We start from the raw sequence: 18,844 nt of genomic DNA, 5'->3' as shown, positions 1-18,844 counted from the left end.
GTGAATTTTAGGGCATGTGAGCTACATCTCATTTAAGTGGTTAAAGAAAAAAGAATCCATGGAAAGCTAATGCTCTCCCATTAAAAAAATGCACCCATGCACAAGTATAAGCTTGTATCTAAACAGAAAGCTTAATGACTCCCCTGAAATCCATCTGTGAACTGTACACTAGGCTGAATACTTACTGTCATGTCTGAATATATGATTATAGATGCCTAAAAAGAGAATCTAGAATGAATTTTTTTAAATAGGAGTAAAAAAAATATCTGACTCACCTCTAAAACTGCCAATGGCTTTTTATCCTACTCAAGTCAAACTCAAAATCCTTATAATGTCCAAAATGCCCTGCCCGATCTTCCACCTGACCCCTTCCATTTCCTATCCTTCTTCACTGTGGTCTTGCATCCCTGCTGTTTGTTCCTCCACACAAGTGAAGTGTGCTTCATCCTCAGAGTCTTTGCACTTGATAATTATGCTTTTTTCCAAGTTCTTTACCTAAATATCCAATAGCTAGTTCCCTTCTTTGGGGTCTCTGTTCCAATGTCCTCTCTTCACAGAGGTTTTCTCTGTCCACCCTATATAAAATGGGAACTCCTTGTACTCTACTCCTCAAACCACACTTTATTTTTCTTCATAGCACTTCTCACCAGGTAATATGCAATTGTTTATTTTCTTGCATTAAAATGTAAACTCCCTGAGGGGTGGAACTTTGTCTTTATTATTTTTTTTTAATTTTTTTTAACGTTTATTTATTTTTGAGACAGAGAGAGACAGAGCATGAACAGCGGAGGGTCAGAGAGAGAGGGAGACACAGAATCTGAAACAGGCTCCAGGCTCTGAGCGGTCAGCACAGAGCCCGATGCAGGGCTCGAACTCACGGACCGCGAGATCATGACCTGAGCTGAAGTCGGACACTTAACCAACTGAGCCATCCAGGCGCCCCTGTCTTTATTATTATTTACCCCAGACCTCAGAACAAGGCCTGGCGTATAGCAGGCACTCATATATTTTGTTGAATTGTTACTTTTTTAAATTTTTAAAAATGTTCTTATTTATTTTTGAGACAGAGAGACAGAACATGAGCGGGGGAGGGGCAGAGGGAGAGGGAGACACAGAATCTGAAGCAGGCTCCAGGCTCTGAGCTGTCAGCACAGAGCCCGACACAGGGCTTGAACTCACAGACTGTGAGACCATGACCTAAGCTGAAGTCGGACGCCCAACCCACTGAGCCACCCAGGCGCCCCTATTTTGTTGAATTATTAGGGAAAATATCAATGATCCTTTAGTAAGAGACAAATTTATCAGACATAAACATGATGCCTACATGCAGACAATAGTAGGAAGGTCAATACTTACTGCAGCACCAAACTTCTGCTGGAACTGATCAATGACTGTGTATGTCACCTCCTCTTCTTCTGCAGGAGAATGATGGTAATAGGTATGTTTGTCTTCTCTGGCAATAGAATTGCCCTCCCACTAATTTTAGCCATACTCATAAATTCCTCCTCTATTGCAACTCAAAGGTCTAATGTTATTTCATTATTACCTGCGTCAGCCCATTACACAGTGAACACTCTAGCATCCTGTTTCTCAAATGAGAATAAACAAAAGCCCCACCAATGATAATCTGATGAATTAGATTATTTAATCATTTCCTGTGAAAATCCAGTAATGTTTCCCTCCTCATAGATTTATGTCTTCAATATTTTAAGACACGTCCTTTTTGAAAATCATTATTTTTAATCTTTATTTATTTTTGAGAGAGAGAGAGAGACAGAGTGGGAGTGGGGGAGGAACAAAGAGAAAGGGAGACACAGAATCCGAAGCAGGCTCCAGGCTCTGAGCTGTCAGCACAAAGCCCAATACAGGGCTCAAACTCACGAACCACGAGATCCTGACCTGAGCAGAAGTCATACACTCACCTAGACATGTCCTTTTTAAAAGGATGTTCATAATAATAATAATAAAATAACAGTTTAGGGGTGCCTGGGTGGCTCAGTCAGTTAAGCGACCAACTTTTGATTTTGGCTCAGGTCATGATCTCACAGTTTGTGGGTTCAAGCCCTTTGTTGGGCTCTGTGCTGAGAACGTGGAGCCTGTTTGGGATTCTCTCTCTCTCTCTCTCTCTCTCTCTCTCTCTCTCTCTGCCCCTCCCCTGCTTGTGCAGGCTCTCTCTCTCAAAATAAATGAATACACTTAAAAAAAATAATGCTTTAAAACAAGTCAGTCCTGGAGACGGGCCATAGCCCACACTTTTGTATTTCTCTGGGTCCTTACTTACGTTTTTAAATCATGCAATTTAAATACTTAGAGGTATAACATAACATACAGTTTCTCTTCATCTCCAACCTTTAAAACTTTGGAGTAGCATAGGACAGTCCACACACCTGTTTTTCTCTATCCATACTCACTCTTCTGGTGATCTCATCTAGTCTCAAGGCTTTTAATATCATCTATGGGCTAACTCTTGCATTTGTATCTCCATGTCAGACCTTTCTCCTCATCTCTAGGCTTACATTCAGACTTCAGTGGACCAAAACTCTTAATCATCTCCCCAAACCTGTTCTACCCAGCATGGTTCTCATCTCAGTTAAATCACTCTCCATACTTCAGGCTACTCATATCAAAATCCCCGAAGTCACCCTTGATTCCCTTCTTTCTCTCACATCCCCATCTAACACGCCAGTACACTGTGTTGGCTATGCCTCAACATACATCCAGAATTCCACCACTGTTTAAGATACTGCTACCACTAGGGTCCAAGCTACCGTATCAACTCGTCTTAAAATTATTTCAATAGCCTAACAGGTATTCATGCTTTCACTTTTGTCCTTCTCTCAGGATCTATATAGCATCCAGAATAACTTTGTTAAAACAGAAGTCTGATCATGTTATTCTTCTGTTCGATACTATCCAGTGGGAAGTAGAAATTTTTTTAAATGTCATTTATAATAATATAAAATGTGAAATACTTAGGGATAAATACAGCAAAAGATGTGTAGAACTTATAACTGAGAACTACAAAACACTGCTGAGAAATTAAAGATCTCAGGGATGGATACATGGGGTTAAGAGACTGGAATACTCAATTTTGTTAAGATGCCAATATTCCCCAAACTGATCTACTAATTTCATTGCAATCCCAGTAAAAATTTCAAAGGTTTTTTGGCAACCTGATTCTAAAATTCATGGGGAAGGGGAGCCTGGATGGCTCAGTTGGTTAGGCAACAGACTTCGGCTCAGGTCATGATCTCATAGTTTGTGAGTTAAAGCCCCGCATCCGGCTCTGTGCTGACAGCTCAGAGCCTGGAGCCTACTTTAGATTCTGTGTCTTCCCCTCTCTTTACCCCTCCCCTGCTCACACTCTGTGTCTCTCTGTCTCTCAATAATAAATAAACATTAAAAAAAATTAAAATTCATGGGAAATGCAAAGAACATAGTATATCCAAAACAACTCTGAAGAAGAACAAAGTTGGAGAACTAACACTACCTGATTTTAAGATCTATCATCAATCAATAGTAAACAAAACAGTTTTTTAAAAAGCAGTAAACAAAATAGTCTTGTATTGGTATAAATACAGAAAAATAGATCAATCTAACAGAATATAGCGTCCAGAAATAAACCTACATATATATAGAAAACTAATTTTTGACAAAGGTGCAAAGGTAATTTTAGAAAATAACAGTCTTTTCAAAAAAGGGTACTGGAACAATTGGCTATTCTCATCCAACAACAAAACAAAACAAAACAAAACAAAACAAAACAAAACAACAAATGCTGATCCATACTTCACATCGTGTACAAAAATTAAGTAAAAATGGATCCTAGACCTGAATGTAAGCTGAAATCATGAAGCTTCTAGAAGAAAATATAGGAGAAAACCTCTGTGACTGAGGAAAAAACTTCTTGATATCCAAAGTACTCCATAAAAGAAAAAAATGTATAAATTATACTTTACCAAAACTAAAAATGTCTGCTCTTTGAGACATACTTTAAGAGAATAAAAAGACAAATTACAGACTTGCAGAAATATTTGTAAGCACATATTTGAGGAAAGATTTATATCCAGAATATATAAAGAACTCCAACACTGAATAATAATAAAACAATCCAGTAAGAAAATGTGCAATAGATATGAACAGACATTTCACCAAAAATATTCAGGCGGAAAATAAGGACACGAAAAGATCCTTAACATTCTTAGTCATTAGAGAAATGATAAAACCAAAAATCTTCCAATGGCTTTTCTTCTCATTTCAGAGTAGAAGCTTGAGTCTCTTCAATGATCTACAGTGACCTCCATGATAGGCCTACCCGACTTCATCTATCTTTCTCTTTGCTCCAGCTACACTGATCTTGCTATTCCTTCAAGATCCTGGCACATTCCTATCTCAGGGCCTTAGTAGTTCTTCTTTTTTCTGCCTAAAAAACATTTCCCTCAGATACACACTGCTCAATCCTTCATCTCCTCAGGCCTTTGCTCAAATGTCACCATTTCAGTGAGGCCTGTCCTGAACACGCTAAAATTGTAAAACCACTCTCTTCACACACTCTTTCCCTTTTTTCTATTTTTTTTCTCCTTAGCATTTGGCACCAGCATACTATATTTTATATTGATTTATCTTATTTAGTGTCTGCTTCCTATAATGGAGCTCAACGAGGGCAGAGATACTACACTTCAGTATCCTCAATGTCTGGTATATAGTACACCCTAAAATATTAAATAAATAAATGAATCACAGTATTTTATCTTAATTCAGAGCCTAGAAGCAATGGCCCTGCTGAGCATTCCATACAGAACCTTGACTCACAGTTACGTCAACTCTGAAGAGTTCTAGGCCACGATAGAGCTAGCCTAGACAATTCAGAGCCCCAGTACTTACCTGATGGGCTATACTTGAGGTGATTCAGCAGAGAGGTGGTTGGTGACTCAGGGACAGGAGAAGAAGGCTCACATATGTTTAGATCTTCACCTTTCATTTTATCCATCTTTGTTCTTTCTGTATTTAGACTATGCTTACAAAAAACAACACTCAGGTGAACTTGTTCTTTGTTTGCTGATGCCTTACACAGATTTAGCCACATATTGATTTAAAGGTGCCATCAAAAGATAGAAGAAACATCTATTTCTTCTCATTTCTATTACCTCAGGCCATTTGAGGAATTATTTAGATCATGAATTAGAGATAAGGCTTTCTACCCTAATGTGTACATTTGGGTAAGATAACAATTAAGAAAATTACTCCATCATACCTAACAGAAGATGCCTTTTCTCTCTCTGCACCTTGTTCCACTTCATCCAGCAGTTCCACTGTAAAATAACCAAATGGATTCCAACAGAGGGTTCAATCTGAAAGCAATTAACCACTCCCCTTCCACCCACAGTCTAATGAGGTATCACAAACAGTAATTGGAAATGAAACGTTAGTCCATAGACGTCTTCATCAGGCAGCAATAAATAGAGCAGAAAAGCCTACCCAAAGTACTGAAGATACCTAATATCTCCCTGCCAACCGAGCTTCCTTGGTCATTTAGAAGGAATAGAACATGCTCTACATTTTCTCTTTACCCTTTTGTTCCAGGGCACCTTTGTGCCTCTGCAGATTGGTTCCAGAGATTTTCTTTCCTATTCATTCCCACCACTGATACATCTTTCCTTACACTGTGTACTCTTTGGATGTTTTCTCTCAAATCATTCACAGATCTCACAGACTGCTGCCTTAATAAATAGTTCAGTGACAGTAAAAGCAGTAAAAGCTAGACTAGGAATCACCAAAAAAATATGAGAGAAACCTTTCACAGATTCTGAAACAACTTATTTTTAATCTAACAGTGCAGGCAATATTGTTATTATTGATTCTAAGATGTACATTTTAAACAGCTCTGAAATTGGATATTATTTATAATAAGTGCACATGACAGTTTAATTGGCAGCTTTTTCTTTCTTAGGATGTGAAAAGTAATAGTGCACGGGGGCACCTCGGTGGCTCAGTCGGTTGAGCGTCCGACTTGAGCTCAGGTCATGATCTCGCAGTTGACGAGTTCAAGCCCTGCGTTGGGCTCTGTGCTGACAGCTCAGAGCCTGGAGCCTGCTTCATATTCTGTGTCTCCCTCTCTCTCTGCCCCTCCCCCACTCATGCTCAGTCTCTGTCTCAAAAATAAACATTAAAAAAAATTTTTTTAATAGTGCACTTTATAATTAATGGCATTTTAGAGTCAATTAAGTATACATAGGTACTAGTCAGAGAAAATCCACTAAGGGGCCATACTATGTTCCAAATGTCTCCTTCCCCTGCACTATCTAGATGTGTTGAGTCTTGGGCAGAGAAAGTGAAAGTCATTGAAAATATTGAGTAGTCAATTATTATTCTTCATTTTATTTTATTTTTTTTAATTTTTAAAAAAATTTTTTAACGTTTATTTATTTTTGAGACAGAGAGAGACAGAGCATGAATGGGGGAGGGTCAGAGAGAGGGACCATGAGATCATGACCTGAGCCGAAGTCGGCCGCTTAACCGACTGAGCCACCCAGGCGCCCCTCATTTTATTTTTTTTAATTTATTTTTTTAATTTAATGTTTACTTATTTTTGAGAGAGAGAGAGACAGAGCATGAGCAGCAGACAAGCAGACAGCGAGGGAGACACAGAATCTGAAGCAGGCTCCAGGCTCTGAGATGTCAGCACAGACCCCGATGTGGGGCTCGAACTCAAGAGCTGTGAGATCATGACCTGAGCCAAAGTTGGATGCTCAACCAACTGAGTCACCTAGGGCCCCATTTAAATTTATTTTTGTTTGTTTGAGGTTTTATTTAAATTCTAGTTAGTTATCACTTTAATAATTCTTATTCAAAGTGCTTTTCAGGGAGAGTGGAAAAAGTCTCAATCCGTGGCTGACTGAACCACAGGGAAAAGAAGGAGAAGACTGCCCTTTGAACTTAAAAATTATGAAAAAATGCCAAGTCTTGAGAAAGGATTTAGGAAGAGATGAAATCCACATGTCCAGTTCACAAAGCTGGTCAGTGGTTAGCCCTCTCTTGAGTTAGGGAGATAGTAGTAGTGATTCCTTTGCCTCTCTTTGCAAACCCATCCACAGCCTAGCTTTGTTGCAGTCCAGAGCTTTGATCCAGGGCAAAGGCTAATAGAACACAATTAGGAATCCCACTACATAGGGGCACCTGGGTGGCTTAGTTGGTTAAGCATTTGACTCTCAGTTTTGGCTCAGGTAGTAATCTCACAGACTGAGCCCCGTGTCGGGGTCTGTACCGTAAGTGCGGAGCCTGCTTGGGATTCTTTCTCTCCCCCTCTCTCTCAAAATAAAAAAAATGAACTTTAAAAAAGGAATGTAGGGGCACCTGGGTGGCTCGGTCGGTTGGGTGTCCGACTTCAGCTCAGGTCATGATCTCGCGGTTTGTGAGTTCGAGCCCCGCATTGAGCTCTGTGTTGACAGCTCAGAGCCTGGAACCTGCTTCGGATTCTGTGTCTCCCTCTCTCTCTGCCCCTCCCTTGTTCATGCTCTGTCTCTCTCTTCTGTCAAAAATAAATAAACATTAGGGGCGCCTGGGTGGCGCAGTCGGTTAAGCGTCTGACTTCAGCCAGGTCACGATCTCACGGTCCGTGAGTTCGAGCCCCACGTCAGGCTCTGGGCTGATGGCTCGGAGCCTGGAGCCTGCTTCCGATTCTGTGTCTCCCTCTCTCTCTGACCCTTCCCCGTTCATGCTCTGTCTCTCTCTGTCCCAAAAATAAATAAAAAAAATTGTTAAAAATAAATAAATAAATAAATAAATAAATAAATAAATAAATAAACATTAAAAAAAAAAAAGGAATCTAGTTTCAAAAAAAAAAAAAAAAGAATCCCACTATGGGGCACCTGCCTGGCTCAGTTGTTAACATGTGACTCTTGATCTCAGGAAGTGAGTCTGAACCCCATGTTGGGTGTAGAGATTACTTAAAATCTTTTATTTTTTTTAAAGAAAGAATCCCACTACTACTACCACCATCACAGCCATTACAAAAAGGTGTTCAAGGGACAGAGAGTGTTTATAGTAGCATACTCAGTGAGAAAGGACAGATAGCTGGTTGCCTTGAAGTAGGGCTAGATTGGCAGTCATTAATTTGGTGAGACCTTCATCTCTCTGAATTCTACTCTCACAAAACAAAGTAATCTTTCAAACAGCAGTAATCTGTCATCTACAGGAGTCCTTCCTTCCCTTTCCTCATATCTGCCCCACTGGTAAGAAATGAACAGCTCCACAAGGTCCCCGATCTCCCATTCTCCCCACATAGATCTTTACTCTTACTTGGAAGGCTTTCTGCTTTAGACTTCTTGAAAGGAGGAACAGTTCTTGCTCCCCTTTTCTCTTATCCTATTTGGCTTTTTGGAAGCACACTGACCAAAAGAGCTTCCATATCTACTCTTTTTTTAGCAAACAAGTGGACCTACTCTTGCTAAATGGCTTTTGCTGGCAGAAATGAAGAAGAGAGCTGCAAAATAAACAAACAAAAACCCCAAAAAACAGAACAACAAAACAAAAACAAAATAAAAAACAGAGCTTCTTCTTGCAATTCTAAAATCCAAAAATCTCTGAAAACCAAAAATTGTATCTCTTTTTGGCAGCAAAACCTGAACTGACATACTATTTATATTCCTATTTTATTCCACTTAGGAGGATTATCTGCAGTTTCCCGGTTTTATTACAGAGTTGTTCCCAGATCCACTTCCAATGTTAATGTGATATTAAACAGTATCTAGTTGGTGTTAGGGTTTCCAAAAATGCAGAATTGTGAATTCTGAAACATTTGGTCCTCAGGTTTCAGATAAGGGACTGCAAATGTACTGTGAATCTGTACTGTTAAAGTTAATTGCTGAGCAAGATTCTTTTCTGTTCAGATTCCTAACTGCCTACTGGCTGAGTCTCTAGTAACAAGCAGTAGTGGTCCTCACATTGTAAAACTAAGATGATTAAAATTCTCTAGAACTGTTCTGTTCATAGTACCTTCCGAGAAAGTAAGATGAAGTTCAATTCTCAAATACCAACTTTAAGGGTTCATACACAGGGGCACCTGGGTGGCTCAGTCATTTAAGCATCCAACTTCGGCTCAGGCCGTGATCTCATGGTTTGTGAATTTGAGCCCCGCATCAGGCTCTGTGCTGACAGCTCAGAGCCTGGAGCCTGCTTCAGATTCTGTGTCTCCCTCTCTCTCTCTCTGCCCCTCCCCCATTCACACTCTGTCTCTGTCTCTCTCAAAAATAAACATTAAAAAAATTTTTTAAAATTCATAAATGTAATATTAAAGGCAATACAACATCTCATATGTTTTCAAATGTTGGAATGAGGTGGAGCCATGAGTTTACTGCTACTGCAAATCCCAATCCCTGCAGTCAGGGAACATGCACCTCTCACCGTTCACAATCTCGTGCCCAAAAAACATCTTCACTCCTGGAACACTTCGACCAGTCTCCACATTCTTCACTGTTACAGAAAATGATTCATTTAGTTATTAAAAAAGATAATATTTTCCTAAAATTTTAAGAAAATAATGCCCCCCAAAAGTGCCATATCTGAGTTTTATAAAAATCCTCAAATTATTTTCCCCCAAGAAATGAAGAGTCAATAATAAATTACAAAGCTATAACCTTGTAACAAATGGTATAAAGAACAGATTGGGGGTGCCTGGGTGGCTCAGTTGCTTAAGCAACAAACTCTTGGCTTTCGCTCAGGTCCTAATCACATGGTTCGTGAGTTTGAGCCCTGCGTTGGCCTCCACACCTGGCAGCACGAGGCCTGCTTGGGATTTTCTCTCTTCTCTCTCTGTCCTTCCTCTACTCACACTCTCTGAAAATAAATAAATAAACTTAAAAAAAAAAAAAAAAAAGAACAGAGGGAACAACGGTCCAAGAGGAACTTAAAGGGCAGTGGTAGCAGAGTGAATTTAAACTTCTCCCAAGAATTATTCTAAGGCTCTTGAGGCTAAGGACTATCTATTTATTATATTACTATTGTTTTTTTTTTTTTCCACCTAATTCTGGATAAAATTTTAAGGCAGTTGAGTACTTCTAGAGTCCACACCCTGTTTCCTGTCATGCTACCTGCTCACAAGTACTGGTAAGGACAATAATCCAGCAGTTGAGTACTTCTAGAGTCCACACCCTGTTTCCTGTCATGCTACCTGCTCACAAGTACTGGTAAGGACAATAATCCAACTCCTGGCTCAAATACAGAGCTCTTACATGAGTAGATAGGTGAGTTAGGGAGAAGTTTAGATGTCATGTCTAAAATGATGTCGCTTTTCTAATTTTTTTTTAATGTTTATTTTTGAGAAAGAGAAGAAAAGACAGAGCATAAGATGGGGAGGGGCAGAGAGAGAGGGGGACACAGAATCTGAAGCTGGCTACAGGCTCTGAGTTGTCAATGTGGGGCTCAAACCCACATGAGATCATGACCTGAGCCAAAGTTGGATGCTTAACTGACTGAACCACCCAGGCATCCCTGGTGTCACTTTTCTAGACGGAAGTGCTCCCAGCAGTTGTATATTTCCATTCTGCTCAGCAATCCAAAATAATCGAGTTTCACCCTCACTATTCCACTGAATATATTCTTACTGAGGTAAAAAATCACCAACTGCCTATTTTTCAAATCTAAAAAAAAAATGTTTATAGTCTTATCACCCTTGTCTCTCATGTATCCTTTGACAATACTGTTCTCTCCTTTCTTCTTTGCCTTATAGGACACACTTCAAGTTTAGCTCTTTTCCTACTAATTTCCTAGAGCTATCATACTGAGCATACTGAACTAGGCACCATGCTAATTATTTGCCCACATTTGACTCTCCAGTAACATAGCGAGAGAGGCATTTCATTCTCTCTGTTATGGAAGAATGTGAGACTCAGAAAAGTTAAATAACTTGTTTAAGGTCACACTACTAAGAAAAGACAGGGTCAGGATTCAAACCTTGGCCTCAGTTATTTTAATACACAACTCCTAACCAATGTTACACTGTCTCCCTCATTTGCTCCTCCCAATCTCTTTACCCGCCTCTACCACCTCTGACATCCTGACACCATTTTTTTTAAGTAATCTCTATACCTAATGTGGGACTCAAACTCATGACCCCGAGATCAAGAGTCATTTGGCTCTTCCAAATGAGCTAGCCAGGCACCCCCAACATTCACTATTTCTACAACATGGATTATTTCTCTCAGTTCCACTCACATTTCCTAGGAGACTGACTGTAACATTCTCAAACTGAAATCATTACCTCCTCCCAGTATAACCAACAAACTTTCTCTTCCCATTTCTATCAATTAATAGTACTATACATGTAATCTTCTGAGTCAGTCATAAATGTAGGAGTCCTTTTCCATTGCTCTCTAATTATCCAATTGATTACCAGGTTACTTATCCCATCTCTTATGTATTCCTAGAATCTGTCTCTCTCTTTTCCTTTCCTTGCTGAACCTTAGCTATGACCACTATCATTTTCCCTTTATTGGATCCCTTGGTTGTCAAACTAGTTCCCTGTCTATGCTCTCTGCCTATAGTTTCTCCCTACTTCAATCCTTCCTGCTGTCATAGTAAAAATACTCCTGCTTTGTTCAAATAGTATACAAAATTAGTAAACAAGTGTCAAGAAATACGTTCAACTTCTTTAGAAATATTTTATAAACAGGCTAAAATGAAATAGCACTTTTTACCTATAAAACTAGCAAGAATTTAGGAAAGATACACATCAGCAATTTTTTAAAAATATCCAACGTTACTGAGTATCACTTGCACATAGCTAGTAGTGAAGTAGAAAGGCACAACCCTTTAGAAAAACTATTTGGAAATATGCATCAGAAATATTTAAAATATCTATAACTTTTACCTAGTAATTTCACTTGTAGGAACTATTCCTAAGAAAATAATTATAAATTATAACAAGTATTAGAGCACCAAGTATTGGCTTAGTCAGTTAAGTGTCCTACTCTTGATCTTAGGGTTGTGAGTTCAAGCCCCACATTGGGCACCGTGCTGGGCATGAAGTCTACTTAAAAAAAAAAAAAATGCGGGGCGCCTGGGTGGCGCAGTCGGTTAAGCGTCCGACTTCAGCCAGGTCACGATCTCGCGGTCCGTGAGTTCGAGCCCCGCGTCAGGCTCTGGGCTGATGGCTCGGAGCCTGGAGCCTGTTTCCGATTCTGTGTCTCCCTCTCTCTCTGCTCCTCCCCCGTTCATGCTCTGTCTCTCTCTGTCCCAAAAATAAAAAACGTTGAAAACAAAATTTAAAAAAAAATGCGTATATACATATATAAGTATACATATATATGTATATAAGTGTGTATATATATGTGTGTGTATATATATATATACACACACATATATATAATAACAACATTAAATTGTACTTCATAATGTGTTACAATGTATATATAATCTACAAATAAAAATTTTATTTTATAATTATAAAATACACTAAATATTTTTATTTTTTTTTTTTTTACAAAATGTTTATTTTTGAGAGAGAAATAGAGTGACAGAAAGAGAGTGTGTGTGTATACACAGGGCACAGAGACAGGGAGACAGAGAATACGAAGCAGGCTCCACACTGCCAGTGCAGAGTCTGGCACAGGGCTTGAAATCACAAACCATGAGATCATGACCTGAGCCAAAATCAGACGCTTAACCAATTAAGGTACTCAGGTGTTCCTATAGTAAATATTTTTAAAACTATACTGTAAAATGTTTAGCTATTAAAATCCTCAACAAGATATTAGCCAACAAGATCCAACAATACATTAAAAAAATTATTCACCAAGACCAAGTGAGATTTATACCTGGGATGCAGGGCTGGTTCAATATCTGCAAAACAATCAATGTGATTCATCATATCAATAAAAGAAAGGACAAGAACCATATGATCCTCTCAACGGATGCAGAGAAAGCATTTGAGAAAATACAGCAATGTTTCTTGATAAAAACCCTCAAGAAAGTAGGGATAGAAGGATCATACCTTGAGATCATAAAAGCCATATATGAAAGACCCAACGCTAATATCATCCTCCATGGGGAAAAACTGGGAGCTTTCCCTCTAAGGTCAGGAACAAGACAGGGATGTCCACTCTTGCCACGGTTATTCAACATAGTATTAGAAGTCTTAGCCTCAGCCATCTGATAACACAAAGAAATAAAAGGCATCCAAATCATCCAGGAGGAGGTCAAACTTCCACTCTTTGCAGATGACATGACACGCTACATGGAAAACCCAAAAGATTCCACACAAAAACTGCTAGAACTGATTCATGAGTTCAGCAAAGTTGCAGGATATAAAATCAATGCACAGAAATCACTTGCATTCCTATACACCAACAATGAAGCAACAGAAAGAGAAATCAAGGAATCAATCTCATTTACAACTGCACCAAAAACCATAAAATACCTAGAAATAAATCTAACCAAAGAGGTGAAAAATCTATACACTGAAAACTACAGAAAGCCTATAAAAGAAATTGAGGAAGACATAAAAAAATGGAAAAATATTCCATGCTCCTGGATAGGAAGAACAAATACTGTTAAAATATCAATACTATCCAAAGCAATCTACATATTCAATGCAATATTTATCAAAATAATACCAGCATTCTTCACAGAGCTAGAACAAATGATCCTAAAATTTGTATGGAACCAGAAAAGACCCCAAATAGCCAAAGCAATCTTGAAAAAGAAAACCAAAGCAGGAGGAATCACAACCCCGAACTTCAAGCTGTATTACAAAGCCATAATAATCAAAACAGTATGGTACTGGCACAAAAACAGACACTCACATCAATGGAACAGAATAGGAAACCCAGAAATGGACCCACAAACATATGGCCAACTCATCTTTGACCAACCAGCAAAGAATATCCAATGGAATACAGTATCTTCAGCAAGTGGTGCTGGGAAAACTAGATAGCAAAATGCAGAAAAGTGAACCTTGACCACTTTCTACACCATACACAAAAATAAACTCAAAATGGATGAAAGACCTAAATGTAAGATGAAAGACCTTAATGTAAGATACATCAAAATCCTTGAGGAGAAAGCAGGCAAAAACCTCTTTGATCCTGGCCACAGCAACTTCTTACTCAACACATCTCCAGAGGAAAGGGAAACAAAAGCAAAAATGAATAACTGGGACACCATCAAAATAAAAAGCTTCTGTACATTAAAGGAAACAATCAGCAAAACTAGAAGGCAACCGAATGAATGGGAAAAGATATTTGCAAATGACATATCACATAAAGGGTTAGTATCCAAAATCAATAAAGAACTTATCAAACTCAACACCCAAAAAACAAATCATCCAGTGAAGAAATGGGCAAAAGACATGAATAGACACTTCTCCATAGAAGATACCCAGATGGCCAACTGACACATGAAAAAATGCTCAACATCACTCATCATCAGGGAAAAACAAATCAAAACCACAAGGAGATACCACCTCACACCTATCAGAATGGTTAACATTAACAACTTAGGCAACAACACATGTTGGCGAGGATGCGGAGAAAGAGAATCTCTTTTGCACTGTTGGTGGGAATGCAAACTGGTGCAGCCACTCTGGAAAACAGTATGGAGGTTCCTTAAAAAATTAAAAATACAACTACCCTACAACCCGGCAATTGCAGTACTGGGAATTTATAAAACGGATACAGGTATGCTGTTTCAAAGGGACACATGCACTCCAATGTTTATAGCAGCGCTATCAACAATAGCCAAAGTATGGAAAGAGCCCAAATGTTCATCAATGGATGAATGGATAAAGAAGATGTGGTGTGGTGTGGTGTGGTGTGTGTGTGTGTGTGTGTGTGTGTGTGTATGTGTGTGTATTTTACACAGCAATTACAAAAAAACGAAGGTATTATGCTAAGCAAAATTAGAGAAAGACAAGTATCATATGACTTTACTCATATGAGGACTGTAAGACACAGAACAGATGAACACAAGGGAAGGGAAGCAAAAATAATATAAAAACAGGGAGTGGGACAAAACATAAAAGATTCTTTTTCTTTTTTTAATTTTTTTTTTAACGTTTATTTATTTTTGAGACAGAGAGAGACAGAGCATGAACATGGGAGGGGCAGAGAGAGAGGGAGACACAGAATCGGAAGCAGGCTCCAGGCTCTGAGCCATCAGCCCAGAGCCCGACGCGGGGCTCGAACTCACGGGCTCACAGACTCACAGACCGTGAGATCGTGACCTGAGCTGAAGTCGGACGCTTAACCGACTGAGCCACCCAGGCGCCCCATAAAAGATTCTTAAATATGAAGAACAAACAGAGGATTACTAGAGGGTTTGTGGCAGGGGGGATGGGCTAAATGAGTAAGGGGCATTAAGAAATCTACTCCTGAAATCACTGTTGCACTATATACTAACTTGGATGTAAATTAAAAATAAATAAATAAAAATTAAAACAAAACAAAACAAAAGAAATAGACTCTAAATTACAGAGAACAAACTAATAGTTACTAGAGGGGAAGGGATGGAGGGGTGGGTTATTTAGTTGTTGGGGATTAAGTAGTGCACTTGTCATGATGGACACAGGGTTGTGTATATAGAATTGTTGAATCACTCTATTGTATACTTGAAACTAATATAATACTGTATTTTAACTAAACGGAATTTGAGGAATAAAAAAAAATTAAAAAAAACTTTAAAAAATAAAATAAAATGTTTGGCCATTAAATTGGAGTTTCAAATAACACCAGCAAAAGCTTGTTATTGTGTTAACTAAAAAAAGCATATAACATACCTTACTATGTCAACTATATAAAATTAGTATAATTAAAGACTATATAATTAAAGTCTATTTTTATCTAGACTGAACACTTTGTTGAACAATTATGTGGCATATCCTGATTGTTGTCCATTCAACGCCATTTATTCAGGCTAGCAAACTGCTTAGTCTCTCCACAAACAGGAGTGGTTTCTTGGACCTCCAGGGCATCTCTTTAAGGGGACTGACTAAGCTGGGAGGAACACTGCCCTACCTCTCTGTCCTCTTCCTCCTGTAACTTCTACCAGCCATCACATGGTCTTGAGGTTTGAAAGCATGGGCTAAAGATGGCAGAGCAGAAAGATGAAAAATCTGGATTTCCCTCAACTCTGGGGAGAGTCACAGTAGCACTGGGATGCCTGTCTTCTTTTATATAAGAGAATAAACTCCTAGTTTGAGCCACTGGATTGAGTTTGTTTCTAGTAGCTGAGCATTGTTCTCAAGTTACACAGGATTAAACATTTCAGGCAACAAGCTTGAAAACTTAGATGCTTCCTACTTAAAAAAATCTTTCAAATTATGGTGCACCTCGCTGGCTCAGTCGGTAAAGCATGCCATTCTTGATCTCGGGGCTGGAAGTTAGGCCTCATATGGGGCCTAGAGCCTACTGAAAATTAAAAAAAAAAAAAAAAGTCTTTCAAATTGTTCCTCATTGCTTTCAGAAGTGTCCAAATGCTATGATATGCTAAGGCCTTCTGATTAGTCCCATGTCTACTTCTCCACTCATAAGTCTCACTACATCCTCATACTGAAATTTACTTAGGTTTCCTGAATGCACCAAGTTTTCATGTCTTTACATTTTTTGTACATGCTGCTACTTTCTGCATAAAACTGTGGTTCTCTCAAAGTGTGGTTCCCCAACTAAGCATCAGCATCACCAAGAAACTTGTTAGAAATACAAATTGTTGGCCCCCACCTCAGACCTTAAGAATGAGAATCTTTGGGAGGGGGGCCCAGGAATCTGTGTTTTAACAAGTCTTCCAGGTGTTTCTGATCCACAGCTAAAGTTTGACAATGACTGGCTTGAAACACCTTCCACTCTTTTCCCACCTAGCTAAATCCTACTCACCTTTGGGACACCTTCCCTACTATCCTAACTCTACCACTCCCAGATATAAATTAACTGAAACTTTGGGGCACCTGGGTGACTCATTCAGTTGGGCATCTGACTCTTGATTTTAGCTCAGGTCATGATCTTATGGTTTGTGGGTACAAGCCCTGCACTGGGGTCTGTGCTAACAGTGCAAACCTGCTTAGGTTCTCTCTCTCCCTCTCTGCCCCTTCCACACACACAAGCTCTTGCTTTCTCAAAATAAATAAATAAACTTAAAAAAAATTAACTGAACCGTTTGTGTTTCCATGGCATCTTGTGTTTCCCTCTATCAGAAGAGGATATCATACTGCATTATAGCTTTCTGCTTGCTTATCTGTCTCCTTACTAGACTCAGTTTTTTGAGGACAGCGACCATGTAACCCTTATCTATATCCCTGGTATCTGTCATAGTACCTGCAATAAATCAATAAAATATTATCAATATAAAAATAAATCAATAAAATAAACTATCAATAAAATATTACTGAGGGATGCCTGGCTAGGTTAGCTAGAAGAGCACGCAACTCTCGCTCTCGTGGTCATGAGTAGAAGCCCCATGTTAGGTATGCAGCCTACTTAAAATACATTTAAAAAGCAAAATTAACAAAAAAAAGCAAATGATTACTGAATGAGTTACTATACTGCAAAAGTCTGGTATAGTCCCACCCTAGTCCACAAAGGTCTATTTTAACTTATAACATGGCTTAAGAATAACACTAATCTCTCAAATGCCACGTATACAAGCTTCAATTGTGAACTTGAAACTTCTTTCAGGGAGACAACTATCCTAGCAAGTCAATATTCTAGCTGAATAAAAACTATATATTGGACTTTCAAGGTGAACACATGTAGGAACTAAGAGGGTGGTACACCCAGAGAGGGCATGGAAATTCTGAGCCCCTTCCCACATAACTTTGCCAGTGCATCTCTTCCATTTGGCTGTTCCTGAGTTGCAACCCTTAAAATGAACAGAATTGAAGCTGGGAGATATAGAGGCTACCTTGTAACCATGATGATGACAGATGATCACCGAGGTGGCAAAAGCACAAGGCACCTGGTCCCTCCTGGCATCTTTGAGTCACTGCACTATTCCTCAGCAGCCTATCTCTACACTTGTTTTTGCATGAGAAAAATTAATTTGTGAATTTGTCTGTTGAAGCCAAAAGTAAATCTACCTTTGTCTTTGTGAATTTGTCTGTTGAAGCCAAAAGGAATTCTATCGAATCGAGTGATGATTTTTAATTTCAAGACACATATGGAAAGAAATTAAAAAGTACCCAATGAAAAAAGAATCTACACACTGAAAATTTTCACTATCATGTAAACAAAAGTATAGAAGTGGGGACAAGCCAGCATATATAGCCATGTTTTCTGTCGGGGAAAATAGCATTCTAATCTTCCTCCTACCTCTTTCCTAGACTAGGAATGACTCCCTCCCAGTTGCTAATGAAGCCCAGAGCCATCACCCAAACTTAGCTATTAATCTCTTAAAAAGCAGAAGATGATGAGAAATAAAATGAGACCTTTCTTCAGGACAACAATCTTGTTAGGGTCCACATGCTGGAGTACTCCCTCAAAGATGCCACAAACCAATGTGAGTTTCACCCTTCTCCACAAAATCTGATTGAGGAAATGGTAGTCGCTGCTGGGATCCATGCTATTTGATTCCAAAAGCAGTCTTCAAACAATCTTCTTTAAGTGTCCAACCACTTGAAAATAAAAGAGATCTATGATTTTAAAAATATTTTTGGGGGAATGAGGTTATTTTCCCTTTTCCCATACCTGGAAGGAACAAGAAAAATAAAAACACGAGAGTAATTCAGTTTTGCTCACTCATCTTTTTAGAATGATAATGGGGAAAGGACCATTGCAAGCACCAACTCTAATTTATACATGGGAAATTGAAAACCATAAAACTTCAGGCAAGGTTTGGGTTCTTGGTCTATACAATGAGGTAA

At 38.9% G+C, this 18,844-nt stretch overlaps 1 protein-coding gene across 1 annotated transcript in view; it reads right to left on the bottom strand.

Annotated features, from left to right (window-relative positions):
* The window catches only part of EXD1 (exonuclease 3'-5' domain containing 1), a 36,634-nt gene extending 18,071 nt beyond the window's left edge, over positions 1–18,563 (bottom strand). Inside the window, exons 1-5 of the mRNA XM_019442513.2 lie at positions 18,410–18,563; positions 9,403–9,471; positions 5,255–5,312; positions 4,885–5,012; positions 1,357–1,415 (exon numbers count right to left, since the gene is read on the bottom strand). Coding sequence (XP_019298058.2) covers positions 1,357–1,415; positions 4,885–5,012; positions 5,255–5,312; positions 9,403–9,471; positions 18,410–18,542 — 447 coding nt within the window. The 5' untranslated portion in view covers positions 18,543–18,563. The remainder of the gene's footprint in view (positions 1–1,356; positions 1,416–4,884; positions 5,013–5,254; positions 5,313–9,402; positions 9,472–18,409) is intronic.
* Between the last annotated feature and the right edge of the window lie 281 nt (positions 18,564–18,844).

The sequence above is a fragment of the Panthera pardus genome, unplaced genomic scaffold (assembly GCF_024362965.1).
Source record: "Panthera pardus isolate Hobbes unplaced genomic scaffold, ASM2436296v1 HiC_scaffold_24, whole genome shotgun sequence".
Taxonomy (NCBI): domain Eukaryota; kingdom Metazoa; phylum Chordata; class Mammalia; order Carnivora; family Felidae; genus Panthera; species Panthera pardus.
The sequence above is the reverse complement of the archived record's forward strand: the minus strand, read 5'-3'. Positions and strand labels throughout refer to the sequence as shown.